This window comes from Emiliania huxleyi (genome assembly GCF_000372725.1).
Source record: "Emiliania huxleyi CCMP1516 unplaced genomic scaffold EMIHUscaffold_22, whole genome shotgun sequence".
In the NCBI taxonomy this organism is placed as follows: Eukaryota; Haptophyta; order Isochrysidales; family Noelaerhabdaceae; genus Emiliania; species Emiliania huxleyi.
Window position 1 is genome coordinate 6,425 of NW_005200417.1, and position 21,775 is coordinate 28,199.

General features: G+C 68.6%; 6 protein-coding genes across 6 annotated transcripts in view; 3 read left to right on the top strand and 3 right to left on the bottom strand.

The window, feature by feature from the left end:
• Positions 1-248, bottom strand: part of EMIHUDRAFT_100056 (hypothetical protein) — a gene marked incomplete at both ends in the record, with an annotated part of 900 nt that extends 652 nt beyond the window's left edge. The window contains one exon of the mRNA XM_005780017.1: positions 1-248. This exon is cut by the window's left edge and continues 652 nt beyond it. Within this exon, the coding sequence (XP_005780074.1) occupies positions 1-248 (248 nt within the window).
• Positions 249-2,127: 1,879 nt separating this feature from the next.
• EMIHUDRAFT_204546 (hypothetical protein) lies at positions 2,128-6,935 on the top strand (the record flags this gene model as incomplete). The annotated part of the gene is made up of 6 exons (XM_005780018.1): positions 2,128-2,940; positions 3,056-3,334; positions 3,880-4,302; positions 4,395-5,758; positions 5,829-6,108; positions 6,342-6,935. 6 exons carry the CDS (start codon positions 2,128-2,130, stop codon positions 6,933-6,935), a joined length of 3,753 nt encoding a protein of 1,250 aa, XP_005780075.1.
• Positions 6,936-7,829: 894 nt separating this feature from the next.
• Positions 7,830-10,627, top strand: EMIHUDRAFT_204548 (hypothetical protein; the record flags this gene model as incomplete). Its single annotated transcript, XM_005780019.1, has 3 exons — positions 7,830-8,976; positions 9,047-10,161; positions 10,238-10,627. The coding sequence occupies 3 exons, from the start codon at positions 7,830-7,832 to the stop codon at positions 10,625-10,627; spliced, it is 2,652 nt and encodes an 883-aa protein (XP_005780076.1).
• A 392-nt stretch (positions 10,628-11,019) lies between these two features.
• EMIHUDRAFT_204549 (hypothetical protein) lies at positions 11,020-16,782 on the bottom strand (the record flags this gene model as incomplete). The annotated part of the gene is made up of 8 exons (XM_005780020.1): positions 11,020-12,012; positions 12,180-12,236; positions 12,339-13,649; positions 13,986-14,825; positions 15,021-15,122; positions 15,222-15,644; positions 15,741-16,544; positions 16,621-16,782. 8 exons carry the CDS (start codon positions 16,780-16,782, stop codon positions 11,020-11,022), a joined length of 4,692 nt encoding a protein of 1,563 aa, XP_005780077.1.
• A 373-nt stretch (positions 16,783-17,155) lies between these two features.
• EMIHUDRAFT_434842 (14-3-3 protein) lies at positions 17,156-18,635 on the bottom strand. Its single transcript, XM_005780021.1, has 3 exons — positions 18,470-18,635; positions 17,851-18,342; positions 17,156-17,623 (listed from the first exon to the last, which is right to left on the bottom strand). The coding sequence occupies exons 1-3, from the start codon at positions 18,584-18,586 to the stop codon at positions 17,510-17,512; spliced, it is 723 nt and encodes a 240-aa protein (XP_005780078.1). The 5' UTR covers positions 18,587-18,635; the 3' UTR covers positions 17,156-17,509.
• Positions 18,636-18,854: 219 nt separating this feature from the next.
• EMIHUDRAFT_204551 (hypothetical protein) lies at positions 18,855-19,565 on the top strand (the record flags this gene model as incomplete). Its single annotated transcript, XM_005780022.1, has 2 exons — positions 18,855-19,316; positions 19,512-19,565. The coding sequence occupies 2 exons, from the start codon at positions 18,855-18,857 to the stop codon at positions 19,563-19,565; spliced, it is 516 nt and encodes a 171-aa protein (XP_005780079.1).
• Between the last annotated feature and the right edge of the window lie 2,210 nt (positions 19,566-21,775).

Consider the following 21,775-nt stretch of genomic DNA (forward strand, 5'->3'; position numbering starts at 1 on the left):
AGCTGCAGCATCTCGACGCGGCCCGCCGCCGACGGCTCCGAGGCCAGCACGTCCGCCACAGCCTTTTCGCCACGGGACGCCGACCGAGATCCCAAAACCACGTGCGCGTCCGGCTGCGTCGCCACAATCTTTTTGCAGATCTGCAGCCCGATCCCCTTGTTGGCGCCCGTCACGAGCACGCGTCGCACCGCACCGGCGGCGGTCAGCGTCGCGAGCAAGCAAAGGCGCAGCGCGAGTAGCCTGGACATGTATGTCTCGCCTACTTGACTCACACGCACAAACCACGCTGCAGAACGACAGGCGCAGCTATACGCCCGGGACTGCAGAGCCGCGCCGCTGGGTGTGAATGGAGGTACTCGAGTATTTTCTTCTCAATAACAAGGCTGTGAACGAGCCTGGCGTGTCTAGTGATAGCGACGGAAACGGATTTGTGACTGGTAGCGTTGGGAGGAGCAACACGACGCCGACACACACACCGAGGGCCCAAGTTGAGAATCGTGCTTTTTTGGTTAGGGACCAAAGCGAAAACAAGAAAAATCTCTCTCTCTCTCTCTCCAAAGCGCGAAGGACCACTTTTGGGTTAGGGACCGCGAGCGACAGGTTAGGGACCGATCGCCACCGCTCACGCCAGCGGACGGCCACCATCGGTGTTTTTGGCTTCGCCACCGTCCAAAGCGTGCGCAATGCGCTCGCCGACATCGAGCGAGCTCGCCTGTCCGACGAGCGGCTTCCTGTGCGGACGGCTTCTTGTGGCTCTCGTCGAGAGCGTTTTGCGACCCGGCGGGTGGGAGAATATGTGTCGTCTGATGTGTCACTGTGTACGTCATGTCAGTCTTGATAACAAGTACGGTCGATCCGTCAAGCGATACACTCGTCACGATCACGTTGAACGGCTTGCACGGAGCTCTGTGCCGGCACACAGGAAGAGCCGACGGCAAGAAGAGCTCGATGGGGAGCGATAATCGCCAAAGGTGCTCACGGAGGTGTCGGAAGTCCGAGGTTACTTTTTGAGTCCGGAAAGTGAGGGGTGGCCACCCTCCTCGTGGAGGTGTGCGCCAAACCACTTCGGCGCGCGCGCGCCCCCACGCGCCCACGCGCGCCCTCGATACCCTCCCGGAGTCCCCAGCATGTCCAGCGACGAAGACAGCTTCGGCCTGAGCTCGGATGACCACGGCAGCGGCGGCGGCGACGGCAGCGGGAGCGGGAGCGACGCCCAGCTCACACTCGAGCTTGTGACGCTCCGCCTCGTCCCTCGAGCCGAGCAACTCTGGCATGAAGCTCATCCAAGGTGGCGCCAGCGTCGTCTCCGTCTCCGCCACCGTCGCCGTCGCCGCTGCCGCTGCCGCCGCTGCCGCCGCCGCCGCCGCCGCCGCCCGCGTAGCCTTTCTGCGCCTCCGTCTGCATCGCGTCGGCTGCTCTGCGGCAAGAGCAGTCTTTTCGGAAGATATCGACGATTTTCGAGAGCCACCCTGCGCGAGGAAGGTGAGCGCCGCATCGTCCGACTTGCGTGCGCCAGAGGCTGAGAAGAGCGAGTGCATGGATAGCTTCACTGTCAGCAAATTTCGGCGTGCGCTGAAAGCCAATTTACCCCTCGGCATCCAAGCGCTTGTTCACAGCTAGGGCGCTCGTCGCCTACACGCACGGGGCACTAGAGTGACACCCAGCGAGGGACAGACCTCTCAATGATGATGGACGAGCCATGGCGCCAGGCAGGCGAGTTCACACCGTCCCAAATGGGACGTAATGAGCGCGGCGGCGCGCGAAGTTACTTCCTTTGACGTACAACAACAACATGCACAACAACAACATGCACAACAACAACATGCTCGTGTCCCGCTGATCCCCGAGGTCCCCGCCCATCCCCACCCATCCCCCACCCATCCCCTGCTCGCTCTATCACACACCCCAAGAGCCCTTGGGGAAATCCGTTCGCCATACGCTCCGAGCGGCATGCGTGTGATGACGAAGCACGAAGGTCCCTTCTGGCATGATAATTCACTCCAAGGTTGTGGTGCATTCATTAGCACCTCGTACGGCGACATTGCATCGACTTCTCGTCGCAGGTCAGATAGTATCAACACAGGAGAGAGAGATTTTTGTTCCGGGGATGGGAAAGGCCGGACCAACATGAAACTGCCCGGAGTTCACCGTGGTGGCCCGACCGTCAAGCAAGAAGGCGACAAGAAGGTGGACCGCTTCGACCGCTCGTCGCCGCCGTTGCTTGCGATGACCTCCGCCGGCGGCCGCTCGCCCGACGACGCCTGCCTGATCTCGCGCCTCTGGCTCGGCTGGTGCGCGGCCATCGCGTACAGAGGCTGGTCCAAGCCGCTGCACGAGGAGGACCTGCCCTCCGCGCCAAGCGGAGTGCGGTCGGATCCGCTTCACCGCGTCGCGGTCGAGCTGTGGGAGGCGGAGCTGGCGCGTGCCGAGCCGGGCAAGGCGCAGGTCCTCTCGGGCGTGCTGTACCCACTCGCGCGCCGCAGCTTCTACCAGGGCGGTGCGCTGCTGGTCGTCTCCGGCCTCTGCAACTCGGTGGCGCGGCCGCTGCTCCTTAAAAGCGCCGTCGAGTCCATCTCGCCCGACGAGCCGCTCTGGCGCGGCTTCGCCTTTGCCGGCGGCCTCGGTGCCTGCCTGCTGCTCGAGCAGTGGAGCAAGACGCAGGGCCTGCACATCGCGGGCGACGAGGCGATCCTGCGCGCGTCGTCGGCCGCGATGCAGCTGGTGACCCTCAAGGCGGGCCGGCTCCGCACCGGCGTCGGCTCGGACGGCGCCGAGCAGACGCTGCTCGGCAAGGACCTCGTGGGGGCCGCCGACATGGCCCGCTTCCTGCCGCTCATGTGGCTCTGCCTCTCCTCCCTCGTCGGCGGCCTCACCGTCGTCTTCGTCCTCTCGGGCCTCGCCGGCGGGCTCGGCGTCCTCGTCATGGCGGGCACCTTCTTCGTCTCGATACCGCTCGGCCGCCACGCGAAGCGCTCGCAGGCGCGTAGGCGCGGCGCACGCCGCCGCGGCCACCCGCCGCCGACCCCGCCCTTCCCCTCAGGCGGCGATGCTCAAGGCGTCGGAGGAGACGGCGGGCGCGACGAGGGAGCTGCTCGATGGCGCAAAGGTGGTCAAGTTCATGGGCTGGGAGGAGACGTACCTCGCCCACATCTGCCGCCGCCGCGCGACCGAGCTGACGCACCTCCGCACATACCGCATCGCGATCAACGTCGTCGTGCAGATCGGGCGCGCCTCGCCCATCATCTCCATCCTCTGCACCGTCCTCGTCCTCGTGCTCACTTCGCCCGACCGCTTCCGCGCCGATGTCGTGCTGCCAATCATCTCCCTCTTCCAGGTTGGGCTGGCCCCTTCCCCCACGTCCTCGCCCACGCCCTCGCCGCACCTTGGCCACGCCTCGGCCACACCTCGCCCAGGCCCCTTCCCCCACGTCCTCGCCCACGCCCTCGCCGCACCTTGGCCACGCCTCGGCCACACCTCGCCCAGGCCTCGGCCACACCTCGCCCACGCCCTCGCCCCACGCTCGCGTCGCTCCTCCAGGCGCTGCGCGTGCCCTTCATCATGCTGCCGATGGTCTTCCAGATCCTGATCGCCATCCAAGTGGCCGCCTCGCGCATCTCCGCCTACCTGCAGCTGCCCGAGCAGCCCGCACCGCCCGCCGCGGCCGGCGAGGGCGGCGCGCTTGTCTCGCTCGACGGCGCGACGGTCAGCTGGCCCGCGCGCAGCGGGGCGCCAGCCGCCGCACGGCAGCCCGCCCGCCTGACCGAGCGGTCGCTCTCTCGCCGCATGAGCCGCATGGTCCGCCGCGCGCCGCCGCCGCCGCCGCCGCCGCCGCGCTCGCGCTTCGACGGCGTGGGCCCGCGCTCGGCGACCATGGCGCAGATCAACATGCTCAGCCTGCCGGAGCGGTCCGGCCGCCGGACGGTCGGCGGCGCCGGCGACGTCGAGGCCAAGCCGGTCGACGCCGTGAGCGACGTGTCGCTCTCGGTGCGTGCGGGCGAGCTGGTCGCGCTGGTCGGGCCCGTCTCTGCGGGCAAGACGTCGCTGCTGGCGGCCCTGTGGGGGGAGGCGTTCGTCCGCAGCGGCAAGCACGCCGTTGCGCAGGCCGCCATCGTGCCGCAACGCCCCTTCACCATCGCCGGCACGATCCTCGACAACATCCTGCTCGGGAGGCCGCTCGAGCCGGACCTGCTCGCGCAGATCCTCGAGGGGTGCGCCCTGCTCGACGACCTGGCGGCGCTGCCGCTGCGTGAGCACACCGAGGTGGGCGAGCGAGGCGTGACTCTCTCGGGCGGGCAGCAGCAGGTTGGCCGCTCCCGCCGCTCCCCCCCCTCCCCCCCCCCCCCCCCCCTCTCCCGCCACCAGCCACTCCCCTCCTACCCCCTCCTCTCTCGCAGCGGATCGCCATGGCGCGCGCCCTCTACGGCCGCCCCTCCGTCCTCCTCCTCGACGACCCGCTCTCCGCCGTCGACGCGCGCACAGCGTGCGTGCTCCTCGACGCCATCGTCCGCTACGTCAAGCGCGGCTGGCTGGCGGAGCCCGAGGCCGGGCCGGTCGCGCGCGCCGCGCTCGTGTCGGCATCACAAGGCGGCCACCTGCACGCCTTCGACTCGCTCCTGCTCATCGAGGGCGGCGCGGTGACTGCGCACGGCCCGCGCGAGGCGCTGCTCGCCTCGGGGTCGGAGCTCGCGGATCGGCTCCTCGGCGCCGCCGCCGCCGCATCGCTGGACGACCTTCCCGAGGCGAGCCGCTCGCCGGCCGAGGCGGCGGCAGCTCTCGCCAAGGCGGCCGAGGGCGCGTCTGCGGCCGGCGCGAAGGCTTCTGCGACGCCGCCGGGCGGCGTCTCGCGGCTCACCACGGCCGAGAGACGGCAGACGGGTTCCTTCTCCTCTGGCATCTACACCACCTATCTCCGCGCGCTCGGGACCGCGTCCGTCTGGTCCTACTTTGCGCTGCTCGTGCTCACCTACAGCACCTTCCTGCTCGCCGACTTGTGGCTCGTGCGGTGGTGGATCGGCGACGCGGGGCCGGCTGCCGGGTTACCGACAGCGAGCCGGGCGGGCGTCTACTCAGGCTTGTGCCTCGGCTTCATCGCGCTGATCATCGGCTCGTCCATCTTCTTCACCGTCATTTCGGTGCGCGCCTCGGCGGCGATGCACCGCAGCACGCTCCGCCGCGTCATCTACGCGCCGCTCGGCTGGTACGACAGCACGCCCTCTGGACGCGTCCTCTCGCGCTTCACCTCGGACCTGAACACGGTCGACATCAAGCTGAGCATGGACGTGGACAACCTGATGCATATGTTCTTCCAGGCGGCCACGATGGTCGGGCTGATTGCCTCCACGACTTGGGTCCTCGCTGTCGTCGCCGCCGGCGTCTTCGCCGTCTTTTGCTTCGCCACTCTGGTCGCAGACCGCTCGATACGCGAGGTGCGCCGCATCGCCAACAACGCTGTCTCGCCAATCATGTCCAACATCGCCGAAATCAAGGTCGGGACGCCGCTCGTGCGGGCGATGCGCCTCGGCTCCTTCTTCGCCGCCCGCCAGTCTGCGGCGATTGGCGCGTGGGCTCGCTTCTCCTACCTCTCACGGGCGATGCAGTCCTGGTCCGCGCACGTGGGTGGCTCCCTCGCCTTTGTCTTTGGCGTCGCCACATTCTTCTTCATCATCGGGAATCGCGCCTCGTTTGGGGTAGCGGAGGGCGGCCTCGCGCTCACGTACGCAGTCGTCGCACCCTACTTCATCAACATCATCTCCGAGATGTGCCTCGCCGACTCCCGCGCGTGGGCCTGCCACGGTGCGTCTCTTTACACCTCCCTCGGCTGATCATAGGTTTGTCCAGCTGCGCACGTCCATGGCGGCGCTCGAGCGGCTTCTGGAGTACCTGGAGCTGCCGCAGGAGCCGCCGCACGAATTGCCGTCCGACCCGCCGCAGGCCGACTTTCCAAAAGCGGGCGAGGTGGTCTTTCAGAGCCTCTGCATGCGGTACCGGCCCGGGCTGCCGCTTGCGCTGGCGGACTTCTCGGCCACCATCGCCCCCCGGCAGAAGGCCGGGGTGGTCGGCCGAACGGGCACGCCACCTACTGGCCTGATCGCTAGCACCGCACCGATGGTGACTCGCATCGTTTGGCGCTCTTTAGGCGCTGGCAAGAGCACGCTTGTCCTCGCTCTCTTCCGACTGCTCGAGCCGGCTGCGGGCAGCATCCTCATCGACGGGCGCGAGACGGCCTCGCTCGGCTTGCGTGCGCTCCGCCGCACAATGTCCATCATTCCTCAGGCGCTGATGCCCCCCGCGTGCGCGGCCCCTCCCGCGAGCTTTGGCGCGAGCTCGCCGCCGCCTCGCAGGATCCGGTGCTACACCAGGGCACCGTCGCGCACAACCTCTGCCCCTTTGGAACAAAGAGTGACGAGGAGCTGGCGTCGGCGTTGGTGCGCGCTCGGCTCCCCGCCGACCTCCTCGGCACGCACGTCTCCAAGAATGGCTCGAACCTCTCCTCGGGCGAGCGGCAGCTCCTCTGCTTTGCGCGCGCGATGCTCGAGGAGACGTCGATCCTCGTGCTCGACGAGGCCACGAGCAACCTCGACGAGAACTCTGACGCGGCGATGCAGGCGCTGCTCCGTGAGGAGTATGCGGCGAAGACGGTGATCACCATCGCGCACCGCCTCCTGACCGTCGCCGACTACGACACCCTCCTCGTGCTTGGCGGCGGTCGCCTGCTCGAGCAGGGGTCGCCCGCAACGCTGCTCACCGACCCAGCATCGGTGCTCAGCAGCATGGCTGCCGCTCTCGGTGATGAGGGGAGGGCCGCGTTGCTGGACAAGGCACGGCAAGCGAAGGGCCGCCCGTCCAGGCACACTCCTGCTCATGAGGATGAGCAATCCGTTCGCGTCCCTGGTGTCTCACCCCAAGCCGACTCGGTGGTTCATACCCGTTTGTAATCTTCTCAGTTGTGTGATGCGAATGTGAAAAGAGACGATAATGATCCTAACACAAGAAGACACCTCAGCTCTCCTCCTCCGACGAATATGGCAAGACCGCAACGGAAGCGACCTCGGCGGCTCTAATCTCGTCCTCGCGCTTCTCAGCGAAGGGCTTGGACCGGCTTCCAAATTTCGCGGCGCGATCGCCTGCGGCTTGGAGCTCTCTTAGCTGCCGTTCACCCCTCGAAGGTCGCATTTTGGGTCGTGCCACGACACCGTCTAGAGCAAAGTATTGCGTGCCGAGAAAGCTCGAGTACTCGGCAGGTTGGACGCAGTAGCCGGGCAAGCCTGCGCAGCTCTCGAGACTGCGCACGTCTGCCGCGCCCTTGTGTGCCATCGAATTCTCGAGGGTATAAGACACGCTCCGCTGTTGGCGGACGTCGCAGCCGGATGCGTCGTAGACATGACGGTGCCGCCCCATGGCCTCCTCAAAGCTCAACGTCTTCGCCGAAACTTGATGCCGCGGCAAAATCCGCTTCCCCCTCGGCCTAATCTCTGCCGGCTCGGGCTTGGGCGAGTGACTGTAGACGCGCGGCTCGAGCTGGCTCCTGTCCCTCGGTAAGGCGACCTCTGATGGCTGGAACCTGCTCGGCTTCACTTTTTCCGCAACGAATGACCGGCCGCTGCTGTCCCACTTCTCCGCTGACGGTCCGAACGTCTTTAGGTGCGGCCTCACCACGCAACCTCGGTCTTCATCATCTTGGCTAGCTCGTGGTACCGCTCGCTTCTTTTGAAGGCACCATCGTGGGGCGTCGCCAGCGTTGATGGTGTCGGTGCGCTTCATATATGCATACGCGGGGGCGGGGAGGGGGGCGGAGGAGACGGAGGCGGAGGCGAGGGCGGGGGCGGGCAATGGATGTGTTCTTGCAGGTCGTTACACTGCCCGCGCCCAAAAAAGTATTGCGCGAGACCAAGTCGCAAAACCAGAACAGGAAGGTCCGTTTTCTTTCTTTTCAGAACAGGAAGCCAGATGACCGAATCCGAATGACCCAACCACCCGTGCGGCGTCACCTACGGGACGCAGTAGGACGGGCGCGGGTGTCTGCGAGCACGCTCAAGGACATTTGCGAGGCGCTTCGTGGGGCAGGCTGTGCGCCTCCGCCCGAGGCCCCAGCTGCACCTGTTGACGTGGAGGACGTGGCCGCGCAGAGCGAGATGGCCGAGGCGGCGGAGCTGGATGCAGTGCGACGGGAGGCAGCGGCGCGTCCCCTTGCGAGCGTCGATCCGGTTGCCGGCGCAACTGAGCAGTCCGATGAGGCGCGTCTCACTGCACGCATTGAGCACTTCCGACAGCTCAAGGCCGCACGGGCTGCAGAGGACGAGAAGGAGGGCGCACGACAGGATGCGCTGGTCAAGCGGGTCCGCGCCTCCTTGGCTGCGGACGAGGCGCGCCTACAGCAGGAGCTGGCAAAGATGACCGAGTACGAGAGCACGCTCAGCACTCGTCAGACAGAGGCGGCCGCTTCCCTCGCACAGGGCGAGGCGGCCCTCGGCCCAAGCCGGGAGGCGGAGGCGCGCAACGCCGGTAAGGCGCGCCGCGCCCTTGCCGAGAAGCGGCGGCGTGAGGAGAAGGCGGCGCGACGAGGCCGGGAGCAGGCAGACGCGCAGCGCGCACGCAAAGCAGACATTCAGCTGCGGGGCGTGGGCGCTGGGGATCCGTGGGAGTTGCTCGTGCAGCCGCTCGTTAAGCAAGCCGTGGCGGGAGAGCCGTGGGATGACTACGTTTTCCCGGCCGCCGACCCCTCGCTTCCTCCCTCCAAGTTTGGCGCACGCTGGGAGAGCGCGGCGCAAGTCTTCTCGTCGATCTCAGTCTTTGCAGATGGCGGCGGCGAGACCGACCCGGTCGAGACGTCGGACATAGTCCAAGGCGCGCTCGGGACCTCCTACCTCATGTCGGCTCTCGCCATCGCGGCCTCGCGGCCGCAGCTCATCCGCGATTGTTTTGTCACCAAGGAGCCCAACGATGCGGGCCTCTACTGCGTCCGCCTATTTCGCGATGGTGCCGTGCCGCACCCAGCCAACCCCCAGCTGGCCCGCAGATGTCCCTTCAGCGCCAGCCCCCGTTGCAGGCCTACCGCGCCACGTGATGGTGAACGACCAGCTCCCGATGGCAGCCGACGGATCGACCCCGCTCTTTGCCTCCTCCAAACGGGAGGGTGAGCTGTGGATCTCTTTGCTCGAGAAGGCGTACGCGAAGCTCTATGGCTCCTACGCTGCCATCGAGGGTGGGCACGTCGACGAGGCGCTGCTGGACCTGACTGGCGGCGTTAGCGGAGAGAGCATCGCCCTCTCCTCGGCGGCCTCCAACCTCGACGCGCTGTGGGACCGGCTGCGCTTCTTCTCGCACGCTGGCTACCTCTTGGGCGCAGGCGCACCGACCGGGTGCGACACTGAGCGGTCGAGACGGAGCACACGCCTCGGGCTCGTCGCCGGCCACGCGTATTCCATCGGCCGCGTGGTCGAGGAGAGTGGGCACCGTCTGCTGCAGCTGCGCAACCCGTGGGGCGAGGCGGAGTGGATCGGTGACTGGTCCGATCGCTCGCCACTCTGGACGCCGCGGCTCAAGGCGCGACTTGGCTGGGCGGACGCCCAGGACGGCACGTTTTGGATGTGCTTGCGCGACTTTTGCGGCCAGTTCGCTTCGCTCTACGTTTGCAGGCTGCAACCAAAGCACTGGGCCCTCGCCGAGGCGGAGGGCGAGTGGCGTGGCACGACGGCTGGGGGTTGCGCCAACTACGACACGTTTGGCGACAACCCACAGTATGCGATCACCATCGGGACGAAACCGGTGCCGTGCCTCATCACTCTGGCGCAGGACCTCGCTTGTGAAGGCGACTCGCGCGTGAGCCTCGACATGGCGACCCTCGCCGTCGCGGCCAGCGCCGATGCCACGAGCGCTCAAACCGACGCCGCGGAGGCAGCCTCGGAGAGCAGCACCCCAGATGGCACGTCCGACGAGGGCGTTGGCGCGGGCGTTAGCTCGGACGTCGGAGCACATGCGGGTTCAGAAGTCGGTGGGGCTGGCGAGGGGGTGGAGGAGAGTGCAGCTGCCCCTGCGGGCTCGGGGCAGGCGCAGCAGGACGAGGCGCTTCCTATTGGCTTCGCAGTTGTCTTCAAGAATGGCGAGCGCGTGCGCAAGATCTACTACTCCGACTGGTGCGCCCAGACGGCGCCCTATCGCGACGTGCGCGAGGTGTGTCGACTCGGCGGGCCTCACGGCCGTCGCCTCGTGCAAAGTCCCTAGGTGCTGTCGCCCGTAGGTGTCGCTCGATGTGATGCTCGAGCCGATTGGCGTCGGCAGGAGCACCACCTACACGCTGTTGCCCACCACCTTTGCTCCGGGTCAGACGCGAGGCTTCCACATCCGCCTCTACTCCAAGGTGCCCGTCAAGCTCGCGGCGCTCCCAGAGCCAGATGATGGAGCAAACGAGGTGGTGGAGGCCCCGCCTATATCCGCGCCCGAAGCCTCTCCCCCGGAGGTACCGCCGAGCCCGCAAGTGGTAGATGATGCAGCCAGACTGACGCTGCCTCCTCCGCCGGATCTGGACGACGACGGCGCGACTCCCAGAGCGGCGGCGGCGCCCGCGAGCAAGGCATCCACCGAGGATGACGCCGCGCGGGGAACGACTGCTTCCGAGCTTTCGGTCTAACTGCGAGCTAGAGGCATGATTCTCACACGCCGTCGCGCACCCTGAGAGGCCGCGATTTGGGCTACTAGCTGAGACCACTCGCCCGCCGTTGCTGAAAGTATGGGGCAGAGACTCGGGGGCTTCCTTTCAGCGGACAACGGTCAACGCGCGCCGAGCGTCAGCGGCACAGGGACACAGCGCACACGCCGGGAGGTCACACACAATATCGCATTCTTGTATGTTGTATCTCGGCAGGTGTGAGGCATGTTAAACGCGGGATAGCAAGAAGGAGAAAAAACGATTACGTTCCTACGCAACACACACAAAGGAATCGCACGCGAGAAACCAGCGAGCGCAGCGAGCAGCGTGCGGCTTTATACTTTATGGATCCCCGGCTCCAATTCTTCGACGTTTCACATGTCGGCGCTCTCCGTGGGCGGCGGTGCTGCGTGCGGCGTCGGCGGAGGGGGAAAGCAAGCGTTGAGTTTTGGGAGAAGAGCCTCCTTGTCGTCCCAGCGGCGAGAGGACTCGCGGAGTGACGCCGCAAGCAGCTCGAATTGGGACGCGGCGTCGGGCCGCTTCTTGAGCGCACCGGACGAGAGGTTCGCGAGATCGATGAGCGCGGCCGCGGCAGCACGGCGCAACGCCCACGACTGGCCATCGACCATCGTACGCAGGAGCGCAAGCAGTTCCTGCAGGTGCGAGGCGGCGGCACCCGCATTGCCGCCCCCCTCGTCGTATGCCTCCTCCCACACGCTCGCAAGGGCGCCGGCCTCGTGCTGTTTACCAGCCTCCTGCCGCTCCGCCTCCCAGCGCGGCTCGTGCCGGCCGATGAAAGCCAGCGGCAACCAATCGGCTCGCAGCCCACCCATGGCGTCGGGCGCGCCGCGGCCAAGCTCGCGCACGAGCGATGCGAGCGTCAGGCGCTCCTCCTGCTCGTTGGTGGTGACAGCCGTGAGGACGTACCGCTGCGTCAGCGAGCGGAGCAAATCGCCCAACGGCTCGGGCTTGGCCAACCGCGCGAGCTGCGCTGCCGCACTCGCGTAGGCGCGCCGGGCGGCGGCGGAGCGCTCCTCGAGGATAGCGCGAGTCGCCACCGAGAGGAGCTTCCCCGCGTGCGGCGTGAGCGCGGACTGCCGGTCGCGAGCGAGCTGCAGCACCACGCGAGCCGCGCCGCACCGCGCCGGCAGACCGGTCCCGCGCACGAGGATCTCTGACAGGCGAGGCACGGTCGCGCCGACCTGGGCGTCGTCCATGATGGCGAGGCACTGCTCCAGCGCCGCATGTGCCGGCGACGCGCGCGCCGCCGCGACGCGAGCCGCCTCGAAGGTGCCGGCCGAGACGCCGAGGCCGGGCGCGTGCTGCTGCATGTAGGTGAGAGCCGACGACTCGTTGGAGGAGAGCGACTCGATGAGGAAGGGGACGAGCCTGAGGCGGCGGCGGGAGGGGCGTGTGTGATGAGGCGCCCGAGCAGGGCTGGCTTCGAGGTGGAGGTTCGGTTTGCGTGCGCGCGGGGCGGGGGGCGGGGGGAGGGGGGGAGGGGGGGAGTCTGCCGTGGCGTGTGCGGCCCGACGTGCTTGCCGGAGCCCTGCACCAGCTTGAGCAGCTGCTTGGTGCACACGGCGCGCACCTACGCAGGCGCCGTCCACCCGTGCCTCACGCGTGGACTGGCGGTGGCGGTGGCGGTGGCAGCGGCAGTGGTGCGGCGCGCCTCCTCGGAGGGGAGCAGCACGCCGTCGAGCAGAATTGGCAGCGCGATCTCGAGCACCGCCTCCGCGTCGGAGGCCGAAGCGCGGCCGCCGTCGGAGAGACGGACGCAAGCCGAAGACACCGCGCGCCACGCCGGCTCCGCCGCCTTGCGGACGGTCTCCTTGACGTCGTCGAGCACGCGGAGCAGCGCGGTGAGCAGGCGGGCGAGCGTGGGCGACAGCTCCGCCAGCGTGCGGCCGGGCAGGAGCTCGGCGAGCGCGAGGCACGCCGACTCGCGCCCGCGCCAGAGGCGGTCGCCGAGCGAAGCGCAGAGGTGCTCGAGGACGGGCTGGAGGTGCTTGGTGAGCGCCGGCTTCGGGTCGGGCACGAGGGCCGCCCAGAGCTGGCGCATGGCGTTCGCCACCCGCGGGTTTGGGTCGAAGGTGTAGCGGAAGAGCGTCGGCAGCAGCGAAGGCAGGTGCGGCTCGAGCGCATCGCGCGACTGCTCAGCGAGGGCAAAGGCGACCCCCTTGCGGGTGTTCCACACCGCCGACGAAGCCGCACACTCCATGAGCTTGTAGACAAGAGCGGGCTGGCCGACGGACGTCGCTATCTCGGAGAGCTCCTTGTAGGTGGCCATCTCACCGCCCGAAGCGGAGGCGTTGGCGGCGCGCGAGCTCTGTAGCCCGGCGACGAGCTCCTGGAGGATGGTGGCGCGCGACGCCTCGTCGCAGCAGTCGAAGAGCGCCGAGAGGCCCTTGGAGGCGAGCTCCTGCGTCGCCTCGTTCGAGTCGGCGAGCAAGCCAACCAGCGCCGCCTGGATCCGGCCCGCCGCGGTGCGCACCGCAAGCTCGCCGCCCCCAGACTTTGCCGCCTGCCGCAAAAGCGCGAGCAGCCACGCCGCGCCAGCTTGGCGCTCGAGCGGCGCCCATGCCACCACGTGCTGGAGCAGCACGCGGCCGAGCACGTAGCGCAAGAGCGTGTCGCCCGCCGCCAGCTCGCAAGCGGTTGCGGCGTCGGCGGTGCGCTCGGCGAGAGTGGCGTCCGCGCCCGTGCCCGTCACCGCTGGCGCCTCCGGCGGCTTGATTCGCGGCAGCGCGGGTGGAGGCGCGCTGCTTGCCTGGCGGGGCGGCGACATGGCCAGGGTGGCAAGCGCGTCGCCGACGACCAGCTGGAGCTCGACGTCTTTCACGGTGTGCATGCCGAGGATGGCGAGCAGCGCGGCGTTGCGGAAGGGCGCGTGCGGGTCGCCCGCGACGAGCTGCCCCAACGCTCGGACCGCCGTGGTACGCACCTTCTCGCGCCGCAGCAGAGACGCGAGGTGCGCCACGACCGAGTGCTTCGTCATCTCCTCCTCGGACCGACCCGCAGCCTCGTCGTTGTCCCCCTCGGTCGTCGCCGCTGTCGCCGTCGACGTCGCCTCGGCACCCTCCTTCGGCGCCGCCTGGCCGCCATTGCCCTCCTTGGCTGCTGCGTCTGGCGCATCGCCGCCCTCCTCGGCTTCCGCGGCGCCGACGCCCACGGGCAGCGGCAGCGGGCCGGCGGCGCCGACGGCTCCGACGGCCGCGGCGGCAGCGACGGTGACGTGTGGAGTGCGGTGCTTGAGGAGGGCACCCAATTTGGCGGCCGCCGCTGTGCGCGCTGCTTCGAGCGCCGCCGGTCCGTCGCCAGCCTCGCTGCCGCTATCCACCTCCATCGCGTCGGCCGACACCGACGAAGCCGCCGGGTCGAGGCGGGCCGTCAGGAAGCCGGCGAGCAACGACGCGCCGACGGCCCTCTTCGCCTCGCTCGGGCCGGAGCAGCCCGCGTCGAGCGAGGGCAGCATCCCAACCACCGAGCGGAGCAGCGCCGTCGCGCGCGCGCGCGGCAGCGCCTTTGCCCCAGCGGCGAGCGCTTCGCAGAGCAGCCGCTGCGTGCTGTCGGACGCGAAGGACGACGACAGAGCGACGTTCTTGAGCGGCTCCTCCGCCTCGGCCACGCGCCGCGGCAGCGCGCCCAGCGCAGCCGCCTCCGCCACCTGCACCTTGGAGGCGGCGTCCACGGCCCCGGTGACCAGGGTGTGCAGCGACGTCGCGGCCGCCGCGAGCAGCTCGCGGTCGCCGTGGTGCGCAAAGAGGGAGCGGCCGAGCAGCGCCATCAGCTCCCGCGCGCCGGCGCCGACTCCGGGCACACCGCCCGCGGCGTCCGACGCGCGCAACATCACCGCGAGCCGTGAGCCGACGGCCGTCTCCGGGGGCTCGCCTGGGAGCAGCGCCACCGCCTCCGCGCGGAGGCAGTCGAGCGCGTACCGGAGCGCCTCGCCCGTCGCCTGCGTCGGCAGCGGCGGCGGCCCCTCGCCGCCCTCCGCCTCGGCCGAGCCCGGGTCGAGGAGCGGCACCTCCCACACGCCGCCGGCGGCGTGGTCGAGCCGCGTGAGCGCCACTCGCCCGAGGATGGCTCGGACCACCTCGGCAAACGGAGGCCAGCCAGCGGAGAGCGAGCTCAGCCGGCCGCGCTCCGTCGACCGCTCGGAAAGCGACCCCTCCGCTCCCTCGAGCGCGACCGTGTAGTACGGCGGTCCGCCGCCGGCGTCGGCGTGCACCTGTGCCACCACGCCAAGCCGGCGGACGCCGTCGCTGCCCTCGTGCGCCACGCGCGTCCCCGCGGCAAGCGCCTCGTCGCCGCCGCTGCCGCCGCCCGCGGGCGGCGGAACGGGACGGAGGGCGGCGAGCGCAGCCTCGCGGACCTCGGGCCGCTCGTCGGCGGCGCCGGCCAAGCAGACGAGGCGCGTGGGCACGTCGTCGCGCGAGAAGACGGTGGCCGCCCAAGCCATGGCTGCAAGCCGCGCCTGAGGCGCCCGGTCTGCTGCCGACGCCGCCAGCAGCCGCGTGAGGCGCGCCGCCGTCTGCGCCGGCAGCGCGCTGCCGCCCGCCCCGGGCGCGTGCACCTTCGCGAGGGCGGCGAGTGCCTCGTGCAGCGGCGTGCGCGCGCCCGCCTCCTCGGTGCGGAGCGCGCCGAAGAGCTCCGTGGGCAGAGCCGAGTCTGCGGCGAGCAGCTTTGGCGCGCGGCGGCAGAGGGCGGCGAGGGCTCCGTACGCGTGGCTGCGCATCGAGACCGCCTCCGGGGCGTCGGGCCGCAGCCCGGGCGTGGCCTCGCCGCGCGTCACGCGAAGCAGGCCGGCCAGCAGGTGCGCCCCCGCGGCGTCCAGCAGCGGCAGCGCAGCGTGCGAGGAGATGTGCTCCGCGAGGGCGGCGCCCTGCTGCTGCAGCCGCGGCGTCGCGTCGCCCGCGAAGAGGGCGTGGAAGGTCGCCTGCAGCACGCCCGGGAAGCGCGAGGCGGCGGCCACCGAGCGGCAGAGGTGGCTGACCGCCTTGGTGCGCACCGCCACGGCCGATGGCCGCCGCCGCGCCGCCGGTGACGCAGCGGAGCCGGCGGCGGCGCCCGCGGCAGCCTCCGAGCCGAGCACGAGGCTGCAGAGCGAGTCGATGAGGGCGTGCGACTCGAGGTCAGTCCCGGCGGCCACCGCGCGAAGCCTGGCCTCGCCCGTCGTCTTGACCGCGCCATCGCCGTCGCACGAGGCGACCAGCCAGTGCGGCAGCGTCTCGAGCGGCGAGAAGAGCGGGCCCTCTCCGCCGGCCGAAGGGCTGCCGGCCGCAGTCGCAGGGCCGCCGGCCGCAGTCACGGCGGGCGCGTCGGAGGAGGCGACTGGGACGGGCGCCCCGCCGGCGGGTGCTCCGAGCAGGCGGCAGGCGGCGAGCTTCTTGGCGGCGAGCAGCTCGCCGCGCACCTCCTCGTGTGAGAGGCGGCCCTTGACTCGCTTGGCGGCGTCTGCAGAGAGGCCCGGCGGTGGCTCCGCGCTCCTGTCGGCGGCGGGAGCGGCGGGAGGAGGGAGGAACTGGAGGAGGTCGAGGAGCCACTCGAGGACGAGGGCGCGGTCCGCCGGGTCGGTCAGGAAGGGCAGCCTCCCCTCGAGCTCGGCGTGCGAGCCGGGCAGCGGCAGCTCGGAGAGGGAGCCGAGCAACAGCGAGAGGAGCGTCTCCTGCTGTGCCGCGCCGCGGCGCGCGATGCCACGCAGCAGAGGCGGCACCACGACCGCGCGCTGTGCAGGCGCCGCGCGGCCGAGTCCCATCTCAAGGTAGACGAGGCAAAAGTTGGAGGCCATCGGTGCAGTGGCTGGGTTGGCAAACTGCTTTGCCAGTGGAGTGAGCGGCAGGGCGACGGACGAGTCGCCGCGGATCCTCTTGTTGAGGTGGGTCAGTATGGCCATCACCTGCGGCGCGCGTGCAGAGCACGGGTCGGAGGACGCGGCGGCGGCGATGGAGAGGCACGGCTTGCGCCGAGTGCACCTTGGCCCGCACAGCGGCGTCGTCCGTCGCGAGGAAGCCGATGATGTTGGGCAGCGCCGGATCAAGAAGCTTCGCGAGCTTGGAGTCCTCGCATAGCCCGATTCGCAGCTCGGCCTTCTCGAGCTTCTCGAGCAGCGCGGTGTTGGCACCTGGGGTGCTCATGTGTCGCCTTCCAACAACAAGCTGGACAACCTGTCTGCTATTGCCGCAGCCGCTTCACAGCTGCTCCTGTGGGAACAGAGTCTCGGAGGGACCAGCGTGAGCGAGACCGAGGCCCTCGAGGTTGACAGCGGGTCGGCTGGGGCTATACACTGGACAACGCCGAGACAGCCAGAAAAGAAATTCGCGCCGCCATGCGCTCCCGTCCCCGCTCGCCCGTTCCTCTGATCGTCCTTCCAAGATCAGGTAAGGTAAGGTAAGGTAAATCTCTCCACTCACACAAAGTGGTGGGGTATCAAAGCTTCAAAGGTGGGGGCCGTTCCAAGTACCAAGTCCAAGATCATCCTGCTCTGCTAACTTGGGGGGACCACCTGCTGCGCGGCTTCTCCCCTTTTTTGGTTTACTCTTTCTACTGTGGCCAGGGGAAAATCTATCTAACACTGGGCTTTCGATCTATTTCTCCTGTCTCCTCACACATGCTGGCGCGACATTGCGACACGGCCGGGGCGCGCTGCAGCGCTCGAGAGTCGACCCGAACCCCCCTCCCCCCTCTCTCTCCGTCCCGCTCCCCGACCTCTCCCTCAGCGCGCGGGCTGCGCGCGCACTGGCGCGCCCGCGCGATGGGGGTTGAGTGCCGGCGCACGGACGCCGCCGGGGGTGTGGGCCAAGGGGGGAAGAGGGGGGAAGGGAAGGGAGACTCGGGCAGAGTAGTTTGGGCCGAGTCTGGGCCTCACGATTCGTTCTCCTCGCTCGTCCAGAGCGTCAGGTTGTCGCGCAGCAGCTGCATGATGAGGGTCGAGTCCTTGTAGGACTCCTCGTCGAGCGTGTCGAGCTCGGCGATCGCCTGGGGGGGGGGGGGGTCGGGGGCGGGGGCAAGGGCAGGGGGGGGGGGGGGATCCGTCGCGGTGAAGGCCCCCCCCCGGGGGGGAAAAACCCCCCGGCCCCCCAATGGGGTGGTGGTGGGGGGGGGGGGGGGGGAGCACCATGTTGGAAAGGGGGGAAAAAGGGGAGGTGGGAGGAGGGGGGGGGGGAGGGGGGGGGGAAGGGATCCGCCGGGGGGGGGGGGCTCCCCTCGTCGAAGGCCCGCTTCGCGAGGTCGCACGCCGGCTCCGTCAGGGTCTGCCCCTCGTACCGGAAGACGGAGTAGTTGAGCGCAAGACCGAACCGGATCGGGGGGGTGGGCGCCCGGTTGATCCAGGTGGTCGAGGCGGCCTTGTACCCCTCGCCCGCCTTGTTCGCGGGCTCCAGCTTCGAGGCCGGCGTGGCGAACTCGGCCAGGTAGCGGTAGTAGTCGGCCTTCATCTTGAGGTAAAAGACGGAGGCCTCGGAGGCGCCCTCTCGCTTGTCCTTTGCGCGGTCAATCAGCGTGCCGTCGAGCAGCTTGAGGATGTCGGTGCAGATGGACTGCAGCTCGCCCTCCACCTTGACGCGGTACGTCTTGATCAGCGGCGCCTTCTCCGACCCCTTCTCCGCCTCCTTGGCCTCAATCGAGTTGATGATCCGCAGCGATGCGCGGCGCGCGCCCACGACGTTCTTGTAGGCGACCGAGAGCAGATTGCGCTCCTGAAGGGGCGCGGTGCGGGCGGGCACGGAGTGGATCCGGTGCTGATGGTCGGGGAGGCCGCGCGCTGCGGTGTAGCCCGGGCCGCCGCGGCAAATATATCGCCCGCGGCACTCGAGTGGCACACACCTCGAGCGAGAGGTCGTCCGACGCAGCCGTGGCGACCTTCTTCATGTACTCCACCATCTCCTCGTACCGCTCGGCCTGCTCGGCCAGCTTGGCCATGTACACGTCCTCGTCAGCCATATTTCCTGGGCGTGATCTGTCGGCGTGTGGTGGACTTGGCTAAGGCGTGTGGAGGGCGCCTGAGTTGTTTTCTCGCTTCTTTTATTCCCCCCGGTCCGGGTGTGTACGAACATACCCGTTTTGCCCCGTGCAACACACAACTGATTTTGTGAAGCGATTGCCGAAACCCCCCGTAACCGCCCCGGAAACGCGCAACGTCCGCCCAGCGTTCGGGGCCGCAGCCACAGACTGCGAACCAAACAACTCTAACACTCACGCTCTCTCAGACATGCCGTGGTCCGACTTTGCCCCCGCCGAGGACGCGCCGGACCGCGAGCAGCAGGTCGCGCGGCTCTTCACGGCCTGCGAGGCTGGCGACAACGACCGCGCCTTTCTCGTTCTCAAGGCGTGCGAAAAGCAGCGGTACCCTCTGGACGAGATGGTCAATGCCAGGACGCCCGACGGAGCCACGCCGCTCTTCTACGCAGCAAAGGGGGGACACGACGTCGTGGTGGAGACGCTGCTCGCCACCGGGCAGTGCGTCGTCAACGCCGCCACCGCAGCGGGCTTCACCCCCCTCTTCATCGCGGCGCTGCGGGGGAGGGCTGGCGCCGTGGGCGTGCTCCTGAATGAATACGGGGTCGCGGTGAACCAGCCGGCGAAGGATGGGCGCACCGCCCTCTACGCGGCGTGCGAGGCTGGCTGCGTGAAGTCCTGCCGCCTCCTGCTCAAGGCGGGGGCTCAGCCCGACGTCGGGGCGCGGCGCAGGCCCGACAACTCGACCCCGCTGATCGTGGCTGCCTATCTCGGCCACGCGGCGGTGGTGCAGGTGCTGCTCGACGCCGGCGCGAAGCTGACCCCGGCGGACGACGACGGCACCGCGCTCGCCAACGCTCGGCGCCAGCGCAAGCACGAGGTGGTCGAGATCCTCGAGCGGGCCATGAAGGAGAAGGGGTGGACCGAGGAGGACCTGGACGCGCCCGTGCTTGTGCCGCCCTGACAACGCGTGCTCGAGGCAGGGAGCCGCCCGGGCGTCTTCGGGTACACCCCACAACACACGCACACGCACACACACACGCACACACACACACACGTCACACGCACACACACACACACACACATCGCTCCCCACTTTTCACCTCACACCTGGCCTCCCGAAATCTTTTGCGCCTCGCCGCGGCGTGCTAGGGGGGGAAACGGGGAGAGAGGCAGGGGTGGGTGGCGACCTCGGACTTGCGGGGAGTAAATCCAGGTTAGTCCAGTGAGACTGTGAGACGGACAGTGGCATGCGCGTGTGGGGAGTTGGTCAGTCTCTTTGGTTACTTGCATGGTTGGGGCGCAAAAATCTATGCTGCGACGGCGACACGGCTCAGGCTCAGCTCCTCTCGCTCGAACGCGCTCCCCACGAGACGGTGTGACCACAGACGTCAGACCACGAGGAGTGCAGAGAGGAGACCGCACATACAGTAGACTGTGTCAGTACACACAGATATCAAGACGCAGAACAACTGTTTATTCTCCTTGCCTCAACGCTCAGCCAGGAGCTCCCGCACGCGCTGGCGCGAGTCATGGCGCATGCAACGCGTCTGAATGCTCGCCTCGCCTCGCGCAAATGCGACCGTCCTCGCAGCCGACAGTCCACCGCCTGCTAAAGGAGCACTGCGACGAATGCGGCACCGGCGACGCATGGCAGGCTGGTCATGACGCAGTTATAGGGTGTTGTGTGCCATCAGAGTGACTCTCTGACTCTGTGTGTCAGGGATAGTCAGGGCCGTCCATCAGAGCTCCAGCAAGCTCAGAGACACCCCACTAGTGCGGCTCGACCTCTTTGAGTCACTGCCTTCCCGGCGGTTTTGCTGTAGAGCCTAGTCTACAACAAGCTCTACAACAAAATCGCGCTCTACATCGCTCTACAACGCAGGCGCTTCGTCCCGCGGCGGATGTAGAGCTCTACAGCTCTACAGCGCTCCAGAGCGCTCTACATCTCTACATCTCTACAGCGCTCTACACTCTACATCCTCTACACCCTCCCTCAGTTCGCAGTCTCTCGCCAACCGATTCTCGCACAGGCCACAGCGACCTTCATGCCACCTCGCGGTCGTCCCCTTCGCCTCCTTCGTCGTCCTCTGTGAAAAAGAATTCTAATAAGGCAAGCCCCTCCGAAAGACCGCTGGACTTGCATAAGGGTAGAAGAAAAGAAAATAAAAGCTCCGCGCGCTCTCCTGCTGCTTGCGAGGCGCTCTACCGCAGCGGCCGGGCATCCGCTGGCGGAGTCGCTCTACCGCAGCGGCCGGGCATCCGCTGGGTAGCCTATGCCCATCTCGACCTCCACGGTGGAGCTCGGCACGCTCAACTTCCGGATGGCTGACCCGGCCGCGGGGCCTCGCTCGCCTGTGCAAGTTGCTCCCCGCCCGCGCTGCCAGTGCGGCCCTGCCGTAAAGAGCTGGAGTCTGTGCCTGGCGACGGTGGTTGCGCTGCTGGCGGTGCTCGTGTGGGTGCTGCCGTCGCTGCTGCTGCAGGGCATCGGGATGCTGATGCTCTACGCGGTGATGCCACGCGTCATGAAGCACGTGTACCCGACACGGCTCGGCATGGTCCACGTGTACGCCTTCCGGCTGGTCCACCGCGTGGCCTTCAACTCGCAGCCTCACTCGCGCTCAATCAAGGTGGACCTTGTCGCCGACGGCACAGCCTGGCCGTTCGAGGACGACCCCTTCAGCAACGAGTCGCACGACGAGGCGGCGGTGTCGCCGAGCGGGCCGCAACACACGCCGCCGTGCTCTCCGCCATCCGTCGGCGACGGTGCCGGGAGCGACCATGAGGGCCGTGGCGAGAGTCTGGCGACGGCGGCAGCGGCCGTACTCGTCAGCGATGGCGGTGGCGGTGGCAGCGGCGGCGGCAGCGGCAGCGGCGGCAGCAGTGACGGCGGCGGCGGCGGCGGCGCAGCAGCAGCAGGAGGCGGGATTGTCGTCCGACGCCCAGCGTCCGGCTGGCCGACCGACTCGAGCGCGCCAGGACGTCTCCGGCTCGCCGAGGAGGAGGCGCAGCGAGAAGGTGCGTGCGAGTGGACGGTGCACACGGTGGCTTGTCTGCTCGACAACTACTGCTACGTCCTCGTCGACCGGTCGGGCGGCGCCGACGCAGCAGACCGCCCCCGTGACCCGTCCTAGACATGTCGGTGACGTGTCCTGGACATGCCGCATAGGACCC

What these genes read in the sequence shown, in the direction of transcription:
- EMIHUDRAFT_434842 (XM_005780021.1), bottom strand. Translation starts at nt 18,586, where the DNA reads ATGGCTGACGAGGACGTGTACATGGCCAAGCTGGCCGAGCAGGCCGAG. An exon ending in CGGACGACCTCTCGCTCGAG is followed by an intron (nt 18,343 to 18,469) that starts GTGTGTGCCACT and finishes GCGCCCCTTCAG; the next exon opens with GAGCGCAATCTGCTCTCGGT. An exon ending in CGAAGCGGGCCTTCGACGAG is followed by an intron (nt 17,624 to 17,850) that starts GGGAGCCCCCCC and finishes CCCCCCCCCCAG; the next exon opens with GCGATCGCCGAGCTCGACAC.